The following is an 18,189-nucleotide window of genomic DNA, read 5'->3' on the forward strand; positions in this document are numbered from 1 at the left end:
CTTTCTTCCTTCCTGTGCAGTTCCTCACTATCATACATCAGGGTAGGTATCAGCACTCCATTGTGGACTGCTAGCTTCGCTTCTTTGGACAATGTTTAGTTAGCGCCAACTGCGTTCAGTCCTCCATGAATGGAGTTACCTGCATTTCCCCTTGTTTCAATATCTCTGTCAGCCTTCCCATCTCTCTAGAACATACTTCCTAAATACACAAACGCATCCACCTGCGACAAGTATTCCTCAGCAACAACTATATTGCACACTGTTTTCGTACTCTCTCTTTCAAACACCGTGACTTTAGACTTACTTACATTCATCATTAACTCATTCTTCATACATACTTGGTTCATCCTAAACACGAGAGACTGTAGATCTTCCATACTGTTAGCAATCAGAATGCTAACAGATGGCGCTGTTTTTAAATAAATGCATGTTGTTTACCTGTCACATCTGACATCTATATAATATAGGTATATAAAAACTCGCGCGTATTCGAATGCAACGATGCGTCAAAATTTCAAAGCAATTGGTGAAGAATTTTCGTAGATTTAAGATTTTGATCAAACGAATATATACATTTTTATTTATACAGATAAATAAACATTCTAATTTGTTTATTTTTTTGTAGAGCATGGACCTGAGGTTCAAACCATCAAAATAGCTGTTGGAGGAACGGTGGCATCCATTGAGGATGGTGATATTTTGGACGCTACGGGCAGAAACATCACCAAACTGGCATACGGGTAAGAATGTACAAAAAACATACGGCACAACATGTGCCATAAAGTTACAAGTATAAAGTGTAAGAAAATATAAAAATAAAAAATTTAATAGAAAATAATTTAAATGACGTTGTTCCGTCACGCCGTTTGCTTTTGACAGGCCGTGTGCTAACCAATAGTATGGTCAGAATTTGAACTGTGTAGTTTAAATTCACACACGTCAGCTATAACCACGGAGGGCCGTGAGCCACACAATCGCAAAAAAACGTTAGTCCTGTCAAAACCAATGTGTACACTTTCGCCGGTTATTTATCGGAATAATCCCTTAATACGAATTTTATCGCAACCAATTCAAAATAACGAGTGCTACCGTACAACGATCACCGTTCCAGTGCTGACAGATGATTCTCGAGATACAGATTTCATTCGCCACCCGGTAAGTTGATTGTGAATTAACCTTACGAATTGTGTTTTCGCATTCGCCTGTCATAAGCCATAGGCTTCATTCATGCTTTATCTGTGTGGAATAGCCCTTTAAAGTGCGGCTATCCCAACCCTTGTTCGTTCCTCGAAGAGATGTATTAATGAAATTTCCCATTGATGCCAATCTGTACAAACCCATAAATAATCGTTATTATCAAATTACAGGTGACTTGAGTAGCTTATCTATCTGTTTGTTGTCAAAATAACCGCTTACTTTTTATGGCTCAAGAAAAGACAAAACAAAAATATATTTAATTGTAAGAAAATCACACTATATGGTCTGGCATTTTACCGCCAAATTGGGGGCGAAGAGCGGGTATTTTTTTTAAATTTTAGCGCCAAAATTGGACTTTCCGCAAAATATTCATAACTCATGATCTATTTGATATTTTTCGATGAAACTTTCAGTGTTTTACTTTAAAAAGATGTCTCTATTTATTTACTTAGCAATGTATGTGTAATTCCTTATTTTATGAACAAAAACTTTCTGCTTTCTTGGGAATCATAGAAAAAAACAGTATTTCACAATCGAAATAACATATCGAAATTTATTCATACAAAATTACAAGATTATTTAGAAATTTTCAATACATATAAAAAAAAAACTATAACGTAATAGTGCTTCAATGTGTGATAGCGTTCGAAACACTTTCCTTTATGCAGGGGCACATTGCAAAACTTGCACATGTACCGCGTTTCACTGCGTAGTTTGTGGGCGGAACATACGCGACAACGATTTTATTTTTTGTTGTGTTTCATACTCATTGTAATGACAGGTAGATAGATCGGGTACCGCCGACAATAGAAAACACATGACCCCGCACCCATTTAGAACCCCTTATTTACAAGTTTCCCGCTCCTTACCGCTATGCGCAACAAAACGAGTAAACTCGTCTCCCGCGTCTTATTGTAAAAAGGCGTATGACGAGTTTTCTCGTTTCCCGCAAAGAATGTGTTAAGTGAGATCTTTAGTAAGGGACAATATATATAAATAAAATTGAATATAATCAGAAATTAAATCATGAATCTTTTTCGTGTAGGCGAAGCATCCTGATCCACTTTATTGGACTGAAAACGATCATAGCTGGGATAGACCCGAAACAAAACTCTGAATCAACTTATCTACTAGTTAAACTCGATTCATTGTTGGGTTATTATGCCGTGTTACGCTTTCTACTTCTTTAGAGAACGTTTGGGATTGTTGATGTGGATGTTTAGATTGCGGTGTGAAGTGTGTGTGTTTATGTATTTACAATGTGGTGATACCGTAATGGCCGCGTGGATCCTCTTAGGGCCGGTATTTCAGTATAATAAATTAATGTGGTTTTTGGCTATTAGTTTTGGTGTAGCCGTCAAGTACCGGATACCAAGAACTATCCATAGCCTCGTCGTCTCTATTAATTTAATTGATTTTTTGTGGATTTCAATAGCCTTCGTAATTAGGCGTGCTCGATGGGTTTTGGGTCATACAAGGATATGAGGAACAAATCTAAAGTAATGGCCAATGTCAATTAAGTGCTTAGCAATTGCCGATTTGTCAGGATCTTCTTTTTCAATTGAAACTGCAAAGGATCATAGCTCCGATAGAACGTACAACTAAAAACATGTATTTTTATTTTCTAGAAACCCGGACGACAACTCTGAGAGCGATGCGACGGAGATCGAGTCGCTACGCGCGCTCGAATCTGGCACGATTGTCAAGCGCGTCGGCGTGCCCGAGATGCTGGCGCCGGGTACCGTGTTCCGAGTGCAAGTCGAGGGCAAGAACGACAGGGGTGAGTGCAACACACAACACCAGGAGATTTTGATCAAAGTCTGAAACTGCCCGAGAATTTGACAGTTCAAATGTTAAAAAACCAAAATGACACCGTAATTCTACTCATTTTTATGAAGCTATTTGCATAGCATGTATTTACATCCAACTCATTTCTCAAAGATCTGGTGTACCTCAAACCTCTAACTTAGGACCACTTCTATTCACGATTTTACTGCATTCTAGATCTCTTCTTTTTGCTGAGACCAAAAACTATTCACATAAATTCTGACTTTAGAAAATTACCATCGACTCTTGTCGGAAATTGATAGAAAAGTCGACAGACATAAAAGAAAACGGATTGAGTTCAACGTTAATAAATAGGCAATCACGAGGCCGTGGCATTCTTGGTTTTACGATAATTCTATGAAAGACAGAAGTATAAAACGTTTCTCAACCATGGTAGATTTGGGGTCGTGTTTGGTGATACTTTTAACGTTTTATGGGTTATAATTAAATGGTATGTGGAGCTTCAGTGAATAAATAGTGTTTTCACTCTACTTTGATGCATATTTGTATTCATTTAAGAAGAAAGACAAACATTCCCAGGTAACGAATACCCTGACAGTATTTGAATTCCTCTTACTGCCATCATCACAGTGTTAAAATGTTGCTTGTACAATGATGGAGGACTTATCACGAAGAGGATTGAACCAAAACCTCCTACACAACAAAGCCGGGACACTGAATCAAATCAGCATCCTAACTTGTATGAGAACCTCCAAAAATGTATTTTTTTAAATTGCAAAAATGTTAACTATTCAATGATGGAGGACTTGTCTCGCGGAGGATTGAACCCGCTAGAAACCCATAGCTTTCAACTGCGCAGAATTATATGTACATATGTATTGGAACTATTAATGTATTAAAATTTAAATAAACGCCAATAACTGATAAAATTACAGACGAGGAGTTCGTCCGAGTATCCGCGCCACTGACAGCTCCCGACAATTACGAGGCAGAGACAATCAGTACCGTGTTGCCGACTTCAGGCGTTCTAGGCAAACAGATGGTGCTAGAAAGAGGCGTGGGCAGCATCGAAGAGGGAAGAGCGTTTAACTCCACGCCGAGTGGGCAGCAAGTATTGGTAAGTGCAAAACGGGAACAGGATAAAGCAGAACATTGATAAAACAGAACTTAATACAATAATAGGATAAGTTTGTTCTTTGTTGATCAAAAATACAATATTGTATCGGTGATTCAATCCAATATTGTATTATTTGTACGCCTTCCTTGATCTTAATTGAGTTTTTATTCGGACAAAACCATTTAATCATATTCAAATTACGTATGTACTGGCGCAAACAAATAATAAGTATTAATATTATAAAGCATAACTTGCAAAAAGTGTATTTTTATAAAAATAATTAATACTTCAACAGAAGTAAGGAAAATTGAGCTTTCTTTGTATTACTCCAGGGCTGTACTGAATATTTAATTTACCATTTTAATTCCAGCTAACAGCTCAAGATGGCGTCCCGATGACAGCCATTCAAATAGGTTCATCGAGCCGACTATACGGAACTCCTGGAGCTCAAATACAGGTAATACAACATAACGTTACAAAAGCGGCTATTTTTGGTTAATTAAAGTTGGCGTGATTCACAGAAATTCAAATGAAACGCAATTGACTGATCTAATATGTTTTCACAAAATAAATCACGGCCAATATTGATATAAGTGTTCCCAATTTCAATTGTTTTAGACGCCATAGCATGATTCACCTTAAAACATCTAAAAATATCTAAAAAAAAAAAAAGTGTGCTGAAGTAGACATTTTCGTCGATGATTTATACGGATTAAGAAAAAATGTTCTGCTGTTTTTTAATTTATTTGATCTCCGTTAAGGCGATGCAATGCAAAATCATGTATTTAGGTTTGAACATTAATTGATCGCCTAAAATTGTTATAGATCGTAGATGTTTTTTTTTTCTTTTCCAATCGAATATCGACTCTTTCAATGATTGGTGTAAAATTAATTGTTTGAAACTAAATTTCGATCAATGCAAAATTATGTCCTATAAATCAAAAAAACCGATTGTCTTCGAATATAAACTTAATAATATTTGCTTAACAACTGTTACATCTATTAAAGACCTTGGTGTCTCTCTTGATAGCAAGCTTTATTTTCGGGATCACATAACTGCAATCGTTAACAAATCCCTCAAACTACTTGGTTTCATCACTAGAATCACTTCGGACTTCAAAAACGTAAATACCCTTAGAACTCTTTACTGCTCCTTGGTTCGCCCCCATCTTGAATATGCTTGTGTTATTTGGTCTCCTTTTTATGCTGTCCACATTCGACGCAATGAATCTGTTCAACATCGGTTCTTAAAAGGGATTGCTAGGATTAGAAAAAGGCAAATACTCATATGATGAAATTGAACTAACTCTAAACCTCTCTCCTTTGGAAGTCCGTCGCGAAAGAAATGACCTCATTTGCTTCTTCAAAATTATAAATGGTATTATTGATTCACCTACTCTACTGCAACTCATTCCCTTCAATATCCCCTCGCAAAGACTCAGAAATAATGAACTGCTCTTCCTCAACCATCATTCGACAAATTATGTATATTATTCACCATTGTCCAGAATGTGTAGACTGGTCAACTCAAGTCAAAACCTTAACTTTTTTGGGATAAGTCTGAATGATTTTCGCCAGTCGCTAAACAAGTGACGGAATACTATAAGTGTCCTGTGGTCCTGACCCACGGCGTATTCTTGACTTGATTCGACTTGTCACTTTATTTTCTTATATTATATCTGCCTTATGTCTTTGCTGTCATGTACCTTTGTCTACTCCTGTATTTTTCATTTTACTTTATTCGTGTTATTATTTTGTAATTTGGACGATGTCCGTTAATAAATAAATAAATTATATACTGAGAGTACAATACATTATGCTACTATCGAGCAAGTGTGAAGTGTAAAATCTCCAACTTACCAACCATTATTCGGATATGGTTAAATTGTATAATAAGACTAATTGATTTCTTTAGATTATAATCGTAAAACATACCAATATTTGTGCCTGAACTTCACAAAATAATATTAAAAAATTGGCATTTAACGGGGAACGTTCAAATGTCAATAATTGCGCTGTGTGGCCATTTGTTGACAATGTTAGACTGCTAACATTACAAAAGCACACTTACAAACATTTTCTCCTAATTCTATTTGCAGATACACTTCGAAGTGACCAACAACAGAGAGAACGCCGTTTACTTCAGATTCGGAGCCAAAGACGACCAATACTTCTTGAGATCCATGGTGCCTCTGAGGTGAGTCTGTTCTGCCAGTATTTCTGCATAATCACAGATACAAAAAAATAAATATGTATTTATATAACGACAGAGTAACATAAATAAAAAAGATTTTTAAAAAGCATAAAATATAATATTTAAAATTTTTTTTAGACAATGGATCAACGCTGGACAGACGGCCAATGTCATAGTTACTGTGGGAATTACATCTTCGGCAGAAAACAACGTTAGAGATACCATCACTTTCACAGCGAATGGTAGGTTTATTTATTTATTATTAATTACCAGTTAAAAATACAAAGTAAAGTACTTTGTTCCCAGTCCTCCTCACTAAGATTCCTGCTCCGATGTATAAAATATAATAATTGGATGACTTGTATAGCGCCGTTTTTGTGCAAAATCACCTCAAGGGCGCTGTACAAACTTATAATACATTTCTACAGTAATCTTTGTTATTACTTAACTATTTATGGAGAAAATATACAGTACAATACTTACCTGGTAGGTCACTTGAGATTAACACTTAATTAACATTAACTAATTGTTTATTGGCGAAATTTAGATACAGGATTTAGGACTTAATTGAAAAATTGAATATAACTGGACTTTCTCTTAGGAATGGTATATTTAATTTAAGGGTACGACAGTTTAAGAAGGTAAGTTTTTAGTTTAGACCTGAATTCTGTTGGACTTGTTATGGATCTTAGTTCCGGAGGGACTTTTCCAAGCCTTCGGCCCAGATACTCCGAAAGCGCGATCACCAAACTTAGTATTTGTCTTGCGCTTAGGTTCCATCAGTCTGCCTACAGCTGATGATGTTGCTGATCTAAGAGTTGACTGCCTCAGACCAGTGTTTTCCGGGAAGCATAGTTCAGAGATGTAGGGTGGGGCCATTTCATTGATGGATTTAAACACCATCCAGCACAGTTTGTACTGGATTCTTTCAGGGCACTTGAGCCGGTGAAGGTTACGAAGGTGTTCTGAAATGTGCGAGTATTTTGAAACCCCGGTTATGAGCCGTTCTGCTGCATTAAAAACTGATTGAAGTTTGTCAATTGTTGTGTATATAGTTATGTTATTGGCGTTACCCATGACTTCCTCATCTTCAAGTTATTCGAGACAAAATAAAGTTCTTACAAGGACTAAAGCGAACTGGCTGGTTCGCTGGAATTCACATGCGTCCGAGCGCACAGTGGGCTGAAAATCGCCTTTCATAGACATAGAGACATGAATTTTCAAAGGTATTTTTTTTGGCTAGAAATGAATTCTGCTGATCATTACTATGCTATAAAATTTCGTACGAAGCAACTGCGTGAACAAATGAAAGAGTTTTGACCGGTCAGTGGTTGAGTGGGAATAGCGCTTGGGTCTCACCCGAGCGTCGCGTGTTCGATTCCTCGGCTGGCTAAGTCCTCCATCACAACACAAGCAACATTTTCGGCTTTCTGTGGTGGTAGTAGGAGATTTTCAAACATTGTTGGGTTATTCGTAACCTGGGAATGTTTGTCTTTCTTTTAAAAAAAAAAAAAAAAGTTATCATTTTTTTAAGAAAAATTTTTATGGCACTGACATTAAAAATGAAGCTATTTCTGGAATCATAAGGTTAGCCATTCTATCCTTACACACAGATATACTACTATTTATTTGTATTTTTTTGACATACTTTGTATTGTGGCGCAACTTGCGATTTTTTTTTTAAATCCTCAAAGTTGAAAAAAAAAACTTTTTGATGTTGATGATTAATTTTAATGCTTAAATTATCATTAATTATATCTCAATGGCCGACTTGTCACCATAGGCCTTGTACTGTCATCTGTGGTTGAGATTTAGAAACCTAAAACGCTGTATATTTTGCTAATTGCTAAAAAAAACACTTTCGCATGAGACCTCAATTGGGGATGCCATAGTCTCATTGGCTGCAGACTAAAAATCTGTTGTAGGTACTATAAAAATAAATATCCTAATTTTGCACAATTCGAAATTGAAGAAACTAAAATGTCTTATTTAAAACAGGTCTTGAACCAGCGAACCTCAGCACGTACGTTTACGTGGAGACTGATGGCAGGATAGCGGCAGACAGGAGCAGACCATCCTTGAAGCACGAGTTCAGAGGAGATTGCCAGGGTTATCTGGGATCCGACTCCTGCGCTACCAGAACCTGGGGGTTGGACATAATCGCCAGGGACACGGACAGCGGTAACGTAACTAATTAACGTACAAAGTTGTTGTTTCCAAAGGACGATCAAAGGATCACTAATGGTGTATTGTATTGCAGGACTTATGCGGATAGCTGCGACCCCCGGCACGGTGGTATACGCTTCAGGCTACTACGCGGGAGGCAGGGAGGAATCCAGGGCTCGCTACACTGCCTCCTGTTGTCAGCAGACGGTGGGCATATCGGCCACTGACTTAGCGGGGAATATAGCCAGTTATGAGGTCAACGTGTCGCGTGAGTAAACCGTCAATCACCTCGACCATCCTCTACCCCGTCTCCTTTACCTTCGCACTGCATTCAGTATTACAACACACCACAATACGTCTTAGAAGTCAGAGGAGGGATTCCAATAATTTTTACTGCTTATTTGACCAATTTTCAGTCTGTTCTTTTAACGAATGTGGGGCAAATTAATGTGAATTGGCTGCCATTTTGTTAAAAATGAAAAAATATGGGCTGTTGAAGCAAATATTAACACAAGGTGCAGGACGACGAGGATAACGATGTCGAAATTCACGCTGCGTTAAAACAACAGACCGGAAATTGGTCAAATAACTAGTAACAATAATTCCGCGTTCTTCATGTATGTATCCCTCCATCAACTAATTCTCTATCTGTCTACAGCACAAATGTCAAAGCACAATGACATTTGACGCCATTTTCTCAAACTATGGAACATTCTGAAATCACTTTTTTCCTACCTTGTAATTAAGGATAAGGAATCTTACTTGACCTTAAAATTAACGTATAACGGGCGATTCTGGTTATAAGGATAAGGAATTGATCGTAAGCTTAAAATTAATGATTTTTTCGCTGTCCGAGATTAGTTACCGAATAGTAGATAATCGATTTTAATTGCAATAGTAGTAATCGAAACTGCAAAGAATGATAGTATAAAACACATAAATTATAAACTAAACTTACACTTCTCAAATTATACCGCATCCATTAAATTTCATAATTTTAACTCCCTCCAAACAAGACGTCTAATTTTTGATCAAATCTTATTGTTTAAAATCCTAAATAATGGTCTGGACTCACCAGAACTTACCAATTTAATAAATCTTCATATTCCGTCTAGATCAACCCGACAATCTGATTTATTTTATCTACCCTCGACCCTCGTGTAGAACAAACATTCGAAAAAAATCCCCAATTCCTCGTATATGTGCACAATATAATACAAAATTTTACAGCATTGACATGTTTGGTAATAACCTAAAGAAATATCGATATGAAGTAATGCGTACGATCGATTATTAATATGAGAGTATGGAATGTATCGGGAGCATCTCCTATCCTCTTCCTATTTTCCTCTTCCTCTCCCCTTTCTTTAACACCAAATTAATTTTAAGATATTAAAACTTCATTTCCAATGAACTTTAGCATAAGAAACTTCTGTGGCTTGACTTCAGTTAACTTGTATATTTATATCTATCATTGTATATTATGTAAAAGCTGTTTGTTTCTTACAAAATAAATAAATAATCGTTATCGATAGCTATAACGGAACCTGGTAACTAAACATCTTCGCTAAGGACACTGATCAATAACTAACTAACGTACCAAGTTGTTGTTGCCATTGGAAACTGCAAAGGACGATAGACTGGTTACATGAATGTAAAGATTTGTCTTGTGTCTGTCTAGTGAACCTAAACCAGAGGTTCCCAAACTTTTTTGCCCAGTTTTTTTTTTTTTTTTTTTTTATAGTGAATACCTCACAAGAGTCCCAACTGCTCCCGTCTGGAGCCAGTGAGACTATGGCATCCCCAATTGGGGGATGTTGTGAGGCTGAAGGTAAGTGGGGAAGGGAAAGAGGAAGGTGGGGAAGTACCTGGCTATTCAGATCTAGTCACTAAACACGGCTAAAGCCATTTGGAGCAACGTTTCAATTCTGAATGGTGGTCTTACACCAGGGCGATACTGGTAGTATCTTCCACTCTGGAACGTGCCGCAAATATACTATATATTATTTTAATTAATTAATTGTGAAATAACACAAATTAATCAAATAAAATTTATTTGCGCACGCCGGGTTCGATCCCGCGACCTTCGGAATGGCAGTCCAATGCGTTACCACTGGACTATGCCGGCCGCCCAGTAGACCACTTGCAAAATTTTTTTTTTCCGTAGACCCCCTGCCTGCCGAATATTGAATTTTCCTAAAACTATTAACGTCCCATGTAATAATAATGTATTTTTTTCGTAAAAAGATTCCCTTCCCTTGCCTGTCCAACAACCGGGTGGCGGTATAGTTCCTCTGTCTTTACATTGTGCAGACAGGGGCACCCTTGTGAGGTATTACACCAAATGAAAATGAAGCAGGATAAGCAACGGGAATTTCTTTCTGTAGCTGGCCCTACAGAACTGCCCTTTAAGTTCTTTGTCAGTGCTTATTCCGGTCAGTTCTTCTTGTCACATGATATCCGATTCTTCAACGTTCCATTTCCACAGTCAAAATGTCCTCAAACTTAGTTTTGAAGTCTATATGTAGTGCATTTAAATGTTGAACGTCATTATTACCCTGGACGTTTTTCAAAACAAGTTGGGAAACTAGGAAAATTCGCGGCTTCCAATGTGCAATGTTTTGTTGAATATATTACTTCTGACGAGAAAAGGAATGAAGACTCTATTTATATACCTCAATTAACAACTTTACGAAATATAAAAATGCAAATATTAAATAAGTAATTTCTCAGTCTATTATATTTGTGTTAGGTCTATTGTGTCATTTACGGAACTCCTAAATGTTGAGTTGAGGTAAATAGGGGTCAGCTCGTATGTACCCCCATTTGAATCTCGTGGACCCCCAAATTTTTTTCTCGCTGACATAGACCCCCAGCATGCCGATATCGACCCCTGGGGGTCGATATAGACCACTTTGGGAACCTCTGACCTAAACAGACATCCAAAAACATCTTCGTCTCTAATCGTTTTTTGTTTTCTAAATTCCAGAATACTTCACACCAGCAACAATAGCAGCAATAGTCCTGGGAGTCCTGCTTTTCATAGCGTTGGTGGTTGTGATCGCATTACTGATACGCATGTGCATTAAGAGGAGACGAGCATCACGCGATCTGCCGTCCTACTCTACACAACGTGCCACCAGAACAACACCATAAAAACACTGTAAAATGATGTGAAGATGGAGACAACTCAACGTGTCACCGAAAAGTCGCCAGATAGAAGATTGGCGGGGGGTACTTCAAGGATATACTTAAAACAATTCATTATCTGCTCTTTCATTGATGGCGCTAATTTAGTTACTTTAGGAAAAACATTCAAAAATAACTTATATCATTGATGTCGCTATTCCAAATTCCTGTAATATTAAAAAAATTGTTAATGAAAAATAAGAAAATACACAGATTTAGGAAATGAGATTAAAAGAATTTGGCATTCTCAGACTATAAAAATATTACCATTTGTTATTTCGGCTACTGGCATTATACCTAGCTCTCTCATTCTAAATTTAGGCGTATTAGATCTATCAAAAAAATTATATATCAAATGCAAAAATCAGTCATTTTAAATACATGTAGGATTACGAATTATTGAGGTATCAGTAGGATTTATAGGCCCTGTTAGAAGTTCTACCGAGCCGAACCCTCTGATATGAAAATATCTGGAGTCGGTGAATTATTTTCCCATTTGATCTCTGGTGAGTTGACGTGTTGTTCTTGTATTGTTTTCTATTTATTTTGCTTATATAATGCACTTGCATAATGTCGATTGACTAGATGATCATTTGTGGAAAAGTATGTGGAAGGGTTTAGTTTTTCTTGTGGGGAAGATTTAACCCGGACATAAAGTCGGAAAAAATAAAACAATTTGGATGATATGTATAGCGCAGTTTTTGTGCAAAATCACCTCAAGGGCGATGTACAAGTATATGATAAATATGTACTAGTCAAACTATTATCAATTCATTTCTAACAGATTGCATCCATTGGTTCGTCGATCATGTACATTTTGTACAGGCAGATAATATACAGTACCATATTTACCTGGTAGGTCACTTGAGATAAACACTGTTTATTGTCACCATGGTTATTCAATCTATACATGGATAATTGTATGCAAGAATTGTAAGAGGTGGGATTAGGCTCAAATTTGAGTAATCTGTTGCCTGTTGAATACTGATGATGCGGTGCTGATTGCTAACAGTATGGAAGATCTACAATGTTTCTCGTGTCTAGACTTATTGCAAGTTGTGCTTTAAAATATTAAAATGAATTAATATTTATTTAGAATTAACAGCACAAGTGCCATTTACACACATGATAGTTATGACAGTCATAGTACAGATTATATAAGTATTTGCACAAAAACGGCGCTATACAAATCATCCAAATATTAGTATTATTACAAAGATAATAAAAGTAACAAAAAACCTAGTATGCAGAAACCTCATTAAAATAATTACTGCTAAAATGGGTAATTAGAATAGCTTTATAGTTCAATAGAGGCATATTAAAAAAAACATCAGCTAACATAGCATTAGAGTTATAGAGTGTGTAAGCTTTTTTTTTTAATGGTAAACTAATGTTTATACGACAAGGTTTTTTATGCATAGCACAAAGGACAACAAATTATTACAAACAATAATGAGTCGCCTAATAATAAGCAGTAATTGTTGATTGGTTGAAGTAAAGGATTTTCCAATAAGAGGTGTTATTTTGAATAGCCCGCTATTTCGGTAGATGTTACTTTTGAAGCTGTTCTTTTTTTTTTTACAAGTAGAAACTACGCTATTAATAAAAGTGGAACGATACACGCTTCAACAACGCATTGAAATTATTAAAATTCACTTGAGTGAATCAAATGCAAATCATCTTGAGTGATGAGGCCCATTTCCACCTCGGTGGCTTCGTCAACAAGCAAAATTGTCGCATATGCGGCTCGGAAAACCCAAGATTTATTCTTGAAAAGCCTCTCTATCCTCATCGTGTGACTGTTTGGTGCAGTTTATGGTCCGGCGGAGTCATTGAACCTTACTTTTTCGAAAATGAGGCTGGAGCAACAGTTACGGTGAATGGATTGCGCTATCGAGAGATGATTGATGATTTTTTATGGCCGGAATTGGATGGTATTGAACTGGACAACGTTTACTTTCAACAAGACGGCGCTACGTGCCACACAAGCAACGAAACCATTGATCTTTTACGATTGAATATCAAAATAACACCTCTTATTGGAAAACCCTGTTCTACTACATATTGAATTATTTGGCGTGTTGGAAATAAGCCGACATGGCTCAGTGGTCCAGAGCACCTGACCGGACATCAGAAGGTGCGGGTTCAATTCCCGTCGGCGGCAATTATTTTTAATCGGGAGATATTTTCAATTTGTATGGATATTATAATTTGAATAAATCACTTTGTACGTATACAAACGCAATTGTTTCCAACCCAATATTGTATTTGTATTCCTTTCTTGAAAGAAGTTTTTACAAAGATAACAATATTAAACTGTAAAATAATTAAATTGGCAGTCATCAATGAAAGAGCAGATTATGCATTTTTACTTAAGGAAACGGTTTTGCGGCCTCTTTCATATAAAACTTCTATTTGATTTGAGGCCAAAACACCCAACTAAACTGAATAAATACATTTTTTATCAAAGGGTGTAGCAAAAATTTTGTACGAATAAATCCTATTTTATTTATTTGTGCTTCAAATTATAAAATATGGACAGTTAAATTTTTCGTGATTTTAGAGGCAACTTTGCCAAATATTTGTAATTTAATGGTAATTACTAAAAAAATAAAATTGGCTATTTAACAATGCAAATATAATGAAATATAAAATAATAATAAAATGAATTATTAAATTATATATTTTAATAGGTTTAAATTTAATTTTTCGAACGACAGATTTACATTTGTACAAAAATTTATCAAGTATAAATTTTAAATTCAGACACAAAAAAACGCCTATTTTAAAATGTTTTATTTTTTTATTTATATTGAATTATGTTTACATAGTAAATTTGGGAGAGATTATGTTTTTATAATTATCGTTAACTCACAAAAAATTGTCAAAGTTGTCTCAAAAATCGAGAATAAAATAAAATTGTTTAATGGCCTATAGATATTATAAAATGTTTGTGCGCTTAGTTCTTCTAAACTACGCAACGGATTTTTATATGGTTTACACTATCATTTAGAGAATTTCTTTCTGAAGGTTTACATATATAAAACATGCATATTATATTTATAGAAAGTAGAGAAAAGTGGATGTTTTATAATCAAGTAGTAAAAATAATTTTAAGAGCACTACATCATCAAAATAATGTACTACGGAATTGTATATGTATATTAAAAATGTCTACAAAAAAGTATACGATGGTATATGTCTATCTCCTAAAACAGAAAATAACCTTAATAGATTTTTGCTATAATTTTTGACAAGAAAAAGAATTATTCAGTTTGGTTAAATAATTTGACCTCAAATCCGAAATAAAGTTTTGTATGAAAAAGAACACAAAAGTCGCCTATCGTTTATTTTTAACTGGATTACTTTGCGTTAAAGATGTTTAAAAGATTACCTTTGATTTGAATAGAGTTTTAAAATATATATAAATATTATAATAGAATAATTGTTTATGTGCAGCTATCTACTATGTCCGAGTATGTATAATTTTATTATTAATGTAGCGTAGGGTTAACCATACTTGAAAGACGTTAAATTAAAATTATCGAAGAAATTTGTAAAAGGTCATAATAACAGCTGTCGAAACTAGAGTTTTTTTTTTAATTTTTGGAACAACTTAATTATTACAACCGCAAATTGTAATATTTAATAATTGAAGAAAATATATCAATTTGTTTTAGACTACTTTAATTTTAATTGCACTCTACCGGTTTCGGAAGCACCCTTCTTTCCTCAGGAGAATATTAATACTAACCTATGATACAAAATATTGACAGATATATACAAAAAAAATATATAATTTATGTGTTTGAGTGGGAGGTTAACAAAGGGGAGTACAATTAAAATTAAAGTGGTTTAAAACAAATTGATTTCTTTTATTGTAAAATATGACGAGCCACAAAGTTAATGTTTATTACAAATATGGAAGAAAATATTAACTAATTTGAAACGAAAATTTGCAATATAAAAATCAGAAAAAAATGGTCGCATCTGGAATTGAGATAATCTGACCCTATCTTTGTCTGTTTGTGCGCTTAGTTCTTCTAAACTACGCAACGGATTTTGATAGGGTTTTCACTATCATTTAGAGAATTTCTTCCGGAAGGTTTACATATATAATACATGCAAATTATATTTATAGAAAGTAGAGAAAAGTTGATGTTGTGTAATCAAGTCGTAAAAAGATTATTTTCGGGCGCTTACATTATTGCTAATTCTGGCTAAACCTTGTGAGATACATCAAAATAATGTACTACGGAATTGTATATCTTAAAAAGGTATACATAAAAGTCCTCAACGGTATATGTCTATCTCTTAAGGATAACCCCCAGTAACACATCAGCTAGTTTCCTACAATCGACTCCAATTATCACTCAGCGCAGCTGTAAAATTTCAAGAAATATATTTGTATGGATTAACGTCAATTTAGGGTTGAAGACCGATTTGAAAGAAAACCTTTCGACTCCTAGGCCCCAGACAAGCCAATGAAACTAATCATCTGTTCTCATACAAGCTCATATTGTCTCATATAAATCATTGGCTCCCTTACTGTCATGGTGAAATATACGATATAAACGGTGTTAGAAAAATAAAAAATCGCGCTTTATATTCAAATCTATAGGTATCCCACCACGTTTCGAAATAAAAAGTATTAATTATTTATATATGAAACGACAAAACGTGGCAATAACGTTTATAATACATTTGTAACTTTTCATTCAAGATTGCATTAAATAAAAATTATATATTTATTTCTAAAAATAAAATTAGATAGGGTATTTCATCATCTTTCAAAAACAGTTTTAAATTTTCACATACGTTCAGAAATAATCCATTTATTTGTATGAGAGTTGGAATGCATTACTAATTTGTTCGCTCAGTTTGGATTGGTGCAAACCAACTCATACCTAATTTCTACCGATTTATAACAAGTTTAACTTCAACTCTTTTAGTTTTTAGATTCCAAAAAATATGTGTTATTTTTGAAGATAATATCTATACATGTGTTATATCGAAACGTTAATTATATGAAATTCCCTCGATAGAAAAAAAAATCGCAAAGTAAGCTGCGAAAATTATTAAAAACACGTTTTTTTCTGTTATTTAATATGTTATAGGCATGAAAAAATTCACAGTGTATCTTTAAATGCAACTAAAGCATTTGTCAAAAGATTTTTTGTTCTATCTCAAACGAGTCGTTATTAAATATTTTAAACACACCCACTTTGACATTCGTATTTACACATATCTCCATTTCAAACCATTTTGAACGCTTTCTACGGGGCCTTAATAATCGTTAACCATTATTAATTAAGATTCAAGTGTAGATATTAGTTACAACTAACTTTAAGTATAGAATTTATCAAAAGTGTGACTTAGATTCTAAGTTCTATGTGGAAAATTACCTCAACGTATTAAATAAGAAGTATTTTTAATCATAATTTAACAGATAATTTTACAAAACGTGCCAATTTATAAATATATTTATAATAAATTATAATGTGTTTCATTTATTTATGTATCCAAGTCAAAGAATGATGGTAAACTAACTAACTAACCATCACGCCGTTCCCCGCAGGGGTAGGCAGAGAGGACGGACCGCTAAACAACTCGGTCTTGGCACACACTCCTTGCCTCATTCACATTCATACATACTCTTCTATTATTCTGACTCTCGACATGGCCCGACTCGAGTATCTGATTCACTCGATCGTGTCATGTCTTCCTGTCATATATCCTCCTCACACTCCTATCTTCGCTCATTCGCTCTACATGCCCAAACCATCTAAGCGTCCCTTTCTTAATCTTACTCATTACCCTTACATCAGCCTTGCACTCTTTGCGGATCTCCGCATTCCTCACACGATCAAACATGGTTTTACCACACATACGCCTCAGGGATCTCATTTCAACAGCATTTAATCTACTTTCATCCTTTCTTTGCCAGTTCCATGCATCAGGGTAGGTACCAGCACTCCGTTGTGGACTGCTAACTTGACAAGACATGACAAGATCAAGTAAATCAAATACAAGTCGCACGGAGAAAAATAAGTACCTACTTTACTGTTAAAAATGGGAATGCGATAATTTCTTATTAAAATATTAGTCAATCAGAATATATCTAAATACATTTTCAACGCAGGTAGCCTTTTCCGAATAAATAAATAAATATACGGAAGAGATGTGAAATTATTATTATTTTTTAGAACACGTGTTCCGACTTCCTCATAAAATATTCGTGCTGTACTATTATTTTGTTATGAAATTTGTCAATTCAGTCTTTATGAGCCTCCAGTCCCGGTTTTAACAGGAAAACGAATAACTTGATTTTTGACTTTTATGTCAAGCCGCACAAAAGTCCCAACTGCTCTCAATCGTCTGGAACCAGTGATACTATGGCATCCCCAATCGAGGTATGTTGTGAGGTTGTAGGTAATGGTGAGGGGAAGGATATGTAGAAGTACCTGGCTATTCAAATCTAGTCACCAAACACGGCCAAAGCCATTATAAGCAAAGTTTCAATTCTGAATGGTGATCT

At 35.1% G+C, this 18,189-nt stretch overlaps 2 protein-coding genes across 2 annotated transcripts in view; one reads left to right on the top strand and one right to left on the bottom strand.

The window, feature by feature from the left end:
• Positions 1–17,984, top strand: part of LOC149415738 (uncharacterized) — an 87,032-nt gene extending 69,048 nt beyond the window's left edge. The window contains exons 9-17 of the mRNA XM_089642194.1: positions 626–740; positions 2,826–2,977; positions 3,921–4,102; positions 4,473–4,559; positions 6,202–6,299; positions 6,435–6,538; positions 8,295–8,477; positions 8,557–8,730; positions 11,452–17,984. Of these exons, the coding sequence (XP_089498320.1) occupies positions 626–740; positions 2,826–2,977; positions 3,921–4,102; positions 4,473–4,559; positions 6,202–6,299; positions 6,435–6,538; positions 8,295–8,477; positions 8,557–8,730; positions 11,452–11,618 (1,262 nt within the window). The 3' untranslated portion in view covers positions 11,619–17,984. The remainder of the gene's footprint in view (positions 1–625; positions 741–2,825; positions 2,978–3,920; positions 4,103–4,472; positions 4,560–6,201; positions 6,300–6,434; positions 6,539–8,294; positions 8,478–8,556; positions 8,731–11,451) is intronic.
• The window catches only part of LOC149415737 (uncharacterized), a 176,178-nt gene that overhangs the window by 132,662 nt on the left and 25,327 nt on the right, over positions 1–18,189 (bottom strand). The window lies entirely within an intron of this gene.

The sequence above is a fragment of the Hesperophylax consimilis genome, chromosome 17, assembly GCF_061612785.1.
Source record: "Hesperophylax consimilis isolate HC1 chromosome 17, BYU_Hcon_1.0, whole genome shotgun sequence".
In the NCBI taxonomy this organism is placed as follows: Eukaryota; Metazoa; Arthropoda; class Insecta; order Trichoptera; family Limnephilidae; genus Hesperophylax; species Hesperophylax consimilis.